Genomic DNA, 5,981 nt, shown 5'->3' with positions numbered 1-5,981 from the left:
AAAACCAACCAAGTTTAGGAAATAACGGCTTGAACCTTTCAAGCTTTGAAGCTCTCGATTTTGACTGTCCGAAAGACACTTCGAGCAGCATAAACCGTACCAAGGAAGGAAGTTCCAAGCAACTAAGCACATCCAAAAGAAGGCCTCGGATCATCAAAGGAGCCTTAATTCTGCAATCTCAAATTAATTGTCAAAACTCAAAAACTTGTTTCCGTTCTCAATGATTGAAAGATCATATCAAGTTTGAAGTTCTGATCAAAGCCTACTATATATATCCATCCAATCTCACCATTTAGAGTGCTCAATAAATTCAATAAAGGAGGCAGACAACAGAAATATCAAAATATATATACAAATTTACATGAAAAGGATGTAGACACCAATATTTTCACACGCTTGAAATGAACGAAAGTAGTATCTATTCCTCGCCTAGATAAGACTTGTACTCATAGATAGCTGACTGAGATCGTACTGCTCTTTGAAGGAAACATCACTGCAGATCATAACCCTCGAGTTGTCGCAGAGGATTTTAACATGTTGAAGTGTGAAGCCGTAAGGAAGTGACAAAGGAAATCCTTTCATAAGGCGTAAGTTCACGTACGGGAAGAAAATAGTTTTGAGCAATTTTGACATCACCATCTACAAGATAGGAAAGATTTTGTTAGCTAAACAACTAAAATCTCGACTAAATGATTTCCATTCCAGATTGATTAAGGAACTTTAAAGCAGAAGCTTACAGTAATTTTAAGCCCACAATATTCTTTTTTTGAATACTAGATTTTAGCCCTTTGATGTTACCATTTAAAGAATAGCCATTTCCAAAAACTATAATTAAGGGTTAAAACATTTATAGTTACAACTAATAATATTGTAAGTTTCAATATAAGTAATATTACTCAACGCTAAAATGGTTACTTCGAGTAAGGTTGGTTCTACTGAAAGTTTATTTAACATGGTTTACCTCAAGTAGATGTATCTGAAGGTCTCCAATTTTGCTCCACTTCAAAGATGCGGTGAAGTCAATCAATTTGATGGTACCAGCTAGATTATCCGGACGTATTTCTGGAGAGCACGATGCAGTTATTACCTGCACCATAAACAACGATTAGTAACCACCATCAACGACTTATTTAACTGCCTGACAATAACAGTTTCTCGGCTTATAATAGAAAGGTTTTCAATTATGAAAAGGAAACAAAGAAAGCAACTAGTATCTTCAGCTTCAGCCATTAGGTTATGTTATTGGGAATTATAAGACATCTTAAATGGTCCAGAATAGCTTCTTTGCTGTTTATAGATAAATTTCAGACACCTTATTCTAATCTGCTGGTTGAGTAACAAAAAATATAGTAATGTTCATTCTATCAATCCCAAACAAACTCTTAAATAAATACAAAAAAAATAATGTCAATAAGTAATTGGAATAAAAAATTAGAAAAGAGGCATGATATGTCAAGGTAAAGAATAGAGCACAAAAAATTGCAGCCACGGTTGATATCATTTCAATTAGGCATACCGATGAGATGCAAGCAACCGGTACAACTGCTCCCGGTTCTAAAACATCAATTGTCACATCTAAAGGAGTGGTGACATAAATGCCAGTAGCCGAAACTTTTATGATGGGATGAGATGTTACAGATATATTAAGATTCATGTCATCATCCGGGTACTGCTTGTACAACTGAGGAACAATGTATCTCCATGCAGCAGTGTTCAAAATTGATTGATCAGCTATGTTGTCAATAATCCACTGCATGGGTTTTGTCTGACCCAAAAAAGCAACTATTAGTTCCAATTATCCAATTATTTTACGAGTCTATGACTCACAATTGCACAAGCTAAATCATCAATGATAGGTTTTCTTCCAGATTAGCAAAGTATGCCAAACAAAAAACAAAAAATTCTGTAACTGTGCTTTTGGATTATCTGCAAATAAAAGGTTAGGCAATGTAAAAAACTTACATTGAAGTAAACAAATGCAGCCGAGTTGAAAACATTTTCCTGTAATGAAAACTCAACCATCCGAGGCAGATGATTGCAGAAACCACTTCTCCGAGATCCTTCATTGTAATATTCCGAAAACATAATTTGTTTATTTGTTGTGAATAGACCATCAATTTCAAGTTCTATAGAAGAACTACTCAAAACAGGATTATTCACGAAAGTGATATTCAGCGAAGCAATGTCATCAATCCTTTTTTGTTTTGGAACTGATTGCAACAACAAATCAAGCTTGTCTATTCCTTCTCTGACTTTCTTGCAAACAGCATCCTCGACTGCAGATACTATTTTCCATTGAAAAGCATCAACCACCCTGGAAATGTAGCATTAAAGGCAAGAATTATGTTATTAATTCAACTATAGCGGCATGAAGGCCATAAAATTCAGTCCCTAGAAAACTGTAGATAAGGCAAATTGAAACATTGGCCAAGAAATAGATCTTTGTATCACATTTAAGATGACCATCTTTGCCAAATATTGACCAACTCTCAAGGTTTTCCGGAGAATAGTTTTATGATATATCCAAGATAAGATTCCTTAAAGAGTTAAGTAAGATGTAACTTTTCCTCAACTTCAGTTTGTTTTGGAATAAAAATAAATTACGTATCATCTTAACAAAACAAATGGAAATATGAAATTCCCCCAATGGTATGGTTTTTAAACCAAGGATTGAATTAAATGTACAAGTCAAAAGTTGCGCAAGTGAAGTTGAATAACCAAACAGTGATAGAACAATAGGAAGCTTAAGAGAGAAGAAGGAAACCGAGAAGCTTCTTTTTGAATATTGCCATGCTCGCCAATGATGGTTTTACCAGTGGAAGCACTAGCAAATATGCACTAAAAACCAATCATAAAACAAGAAACTTCTTTTTAAATATTGCCATCATCGCTAATGATGATAATACCAGTGGAAGCTAAATATCTTGTTACCAACTTCTAAGGAAAGAAAATGAATTCATATAGTTACCAACCAATAATAAAAAGAGATCAGAAACAATAAAAGGAAACAATAATATTTTAAATTTTTAGGCATTATCAAAATTTTTAGTTTCCTTTGGTATTGGCCTGTTTGGCAAAAAGCAGTTTTGCTAGTTGGAAACAAGAACTGAAATTTTTCTTTCAGGGGTGAAGCTACTTCAAACAATAAAACAGACACCAGCAAAGTATAATATGCAGCATTATTAAATCTAATTATGACAAGAAACTGGGACAAGCTATAGTTCCTCAAAAGAACAATACATTACGGATAAGAGTTTCCTACCCTTGATATAGCCAAGATGCGCCACCATCCATCTCTATAGAGATGTCTTTCACATGACACTGACAGTGCAAGGGAGAAACCCTAAGTGTTCCATCTCTGTCCTTCAAAGTAACTGCAATTTCCACTTTAATGCCTTCAACCTTTGCAAAAAAGCAGCACTAGCTAGTTAAACTTTCTCTATTGAAGAGCACTTGGAAGGTAATCACCAACAGAGACACCTTTTAGAACAGGATTCAACAGCTAATTTTACCCTTTTGCAGTCCCAGCCTAGACTCCTCCCCTCCGTTCTAACTCACCTTTTTAAAAATGTTCTGCACCATTAAGCTAGTTTTGATTATAGTTATTGATATTTTAAGCCTCATATTTGCCTACTACTTAATGCTCACATCCCCATCATCAAAGAAACTTGAAAATTTTGTAGAGAAAACTGTATAACTTCAGCTAACATATAAAACAAGAAAAGCTACCAATCAGTTATAGCTAGAAAAGGAAAAGAAACAGAAAAAACACTATGCCCTCCAAATCCAGTAACAACATCTAAAGTCACATTATTCAAACAGTTAAAACACTCATTTGAAAATAAGCCCATTAGCTAATTAGCTACTAAAGAGCTTATAAGTACAGATTGTAAACCTTACCATTTATAAGCTAAGCCAATTATGCCCTCTAAATTCAGTAACAACATAATAGCTCGTATTATTTGAAATGTTAAACAAGCTCATTACCTAGTAAGCTATTGAAGAATTTATAGCTACCGCTCTTACAGTTTAAGCTAGGCAAAACCACTATGCCCTCTAAATCCAGTGACAACAAACAGACTTAATTATTCAAATGTTATTTTCGGAACCCATTTGCTTGCTAATAAGCTACTTAAGAGCTTATATACTACAGCTTCTAAACTCTTACATTTATACCCCAAGCCAAAAAAACTATGACGTCTAATCCAATAACGGCATATAAACTCAGAGTTTTGAACAGCTAAACAACTCATTTGTCGATAAACCCACTAGCTATTAAGATATCAAAGAGTTCACAACAACAGCTAGTAAGCTCTCATATTTTATAAGTTAGCACAAAGTAACAACATGTAAACTCACATTATTCAAACAGCTAAAATTTATTTCCTAAACCCATTTGCTAATTAAGCTATTCAGGAGCTTATAACTATAGCCCACAAACTCTTACATATTATAAGCTAAATCAAACAACCGTGCCCTCTCAGTTAAGTACCAACATATGAATTGAGCTTTCAAACAGTTAAATGTCAACAAACCCATTAGCGAATAACCAATTGAAGAGCTTATGACTACAGCTTATTTGTAAATAAGCCCATTAGCTAATAAGCTATTGAAAGGCTTATAAACTAAGCTTATATATTTTTACTGTTGATAAAAAAAATCTTCGATACACGCACAACCACACAAAGTAAAGAGCAAAATATATTAAAAAAAAAAAAAACAAGATTTACCGTGGTTCGAATACGCCAATAAAGTTATAAAACTTTATAGACAGAGTAATAGTATTTTCCCCAATAATATCTCTCTATGCATAGAATATTCTCCAAGATATACACAAAATATTTCCAACATCAACTCACATCAACACTTATATTTCCATACCTGAACCAAGGCATCACCATCATCCGAAATTGCAATGGGGACAAACCTAGGACGGTAAGAATACGCCCAGTTCATACTTAAATTCCCAGCAGCATCCTTAGCCACGAAAACAATATCTCCTTCCCCAGTTTCAACATCTGAAGAAGCTATCTCAAAACTGTAAAGCGTAATATCAGAAAGAAGAATCTGGACTTGGCCAATAGCTGGGATTTTCACCTTCTTCTCAAAATCAGAGAGTTGAAGTGGAATCATGGAGGAGAGTGCTTTTTCTATGAGAAAGTTCTTAGCAAACTCCAGACCTTTACTAGAAATCAGCACAGAAATGAACCCTTCTTCGTCTGATTGAAGATGGGTAGTTGAAGGGATGAACCAGAGTGATAAAAATAGGAAGAAAATGGCCAGAATCTGGAATTTTGGGAAGATGGAGATAGCCATGTGAGAGATGAAGAAGATAACTCGGATGATGATGATGATGGGTGGTATTGTTGAGAAGGTTTTGGTGCGGAAATGAATTCAAGTTCGTGAGATGGAATTTTGTAAGCAGACAGGTGGGAATTATGAGCTTCTACGTTCAACGAACTGGTTGGTTGAATTTTTGGAGGCTTCTTCATAATTTCATTCATGGTTGGCACGTGCCAAATTATAGGCTCGTGTGAGCTTTAAGCATATTTGCAGGCGTCAGAGGAAAGAGAAAGGGTTTGACTTATAGAGTTTTAAAGAGGTGTCTTCTTAAAAACACATTCATAGTATATAGTTCAAATATATATTATTCTTCATCAATGTCTATATTTTTATTTTTTTTAAAGTATATATTAATTATTATTACGTACTTTATATATAATTAAATTTAATTTTATTTATTAATCACATTTCATATGAATATATCTACTTTTTTATAAAATATCATAAATTTAAACCTGAATGTATTTATATGTTACTCATAATTTAAAAATATTTTTTATTTATATATCATTTAATTAATAAATATATAAATTTATTTAAAAAATTAATTAATCTTTCAAAAAGCTAGACGAGAAGAATATTTTTTACGTGTAGCTTTTTAGGATTAAAATTGAAGATTTTTTCTTTTTTAAAAAAAA

At 33.4% G+C, this 5,981-nt stretch overlaps 1 protein-coding gene across 2 annotated transcripts; it reads right to left on the bottom strand.

Moving 5' to 3' along the window:
* Positions 1 to 237: 237 nt before the first annotated feature.
* LOC110820794 (putative BPI/LBP family protein At1g04970) lies at positions 238 to 5,594 on the bottom strand. Of its 2 annotated transcripts, XM_022050383.2 has the most exons (6): positions 4,882 to 5,592; positions 3,263 to 3,402; positions 1,963 to 2,314; positions 1,517 to 1,765; positions 962 to 1,087; positions 238 to 639 (listed from the first exon to the last, which is right to left on the bottom strand). In XM_022050383.2, the coding sequence occupies exons 1-6, from the start codon at positions 5,314 to 5,316 to the stop codon at positions 430 to 432; spliced, it is 1,512 nt and encodes a 503-aa protein (XP_021906075.2). In that variant the 5' UTR covers positions 5,317 to 5,592; the 3' UTR covers positions 238 to 429. The 2 variants fall into 2 exon arrangements, with proteins under 2 accessions (XP_021906075.2, XP_021906076.2); XM_022050384.2 differs by lacking the exon at positions 1,517 to 1,765 and having other exon boundaries at positions 4,882 to 5,594.
* Positions 5,595 to 5,981: the final 387 nt, after the last annotated feature.

The sequence above is a fragment of the Carica papaya genome, chromosome 4, assembly GCF_054855325.1.
Source record: "Carica papaya isolate Zhongbai chromosome 4, ASM5485532v1, whole genome shotgun sequence".
Lineage (NCBI taxonomy): Eukaryota > Viridiplantae > Streptophyta > Magnoliopsida > Brassicales > Caricaceae > Carica > Carica papaya.
Note: the sequence above shows the minus strand (reverse complement) of the source record. Positions and strands in the feature narration are given on the sequence as shown.

Excerpts from the sequence above, each read along its gene's own strand:
- LOC110820794 (XM_022050383.2), bottom strand. The coding sequence starts at position 5,316 with ATGGCTATCTCCATCTTCCCAAAATTCCAGATTCTGGCCATTTTCTTC. Across the intron at positions 1,088-1,516 it reads CGGTTGCTTGCATCTCATCG|GTAATAACTGCATCGTGCTC; the intron begins GTATGCCTAATT and ends TTTATGGTGCAG. Across the intron at positions 640-961 it reads TTCAGATACATCTACTTGAG|ATGGTGATGTCAAAATTGCT; the intron begins GTAAACCATGTT and ends CCTATCTTGTAG.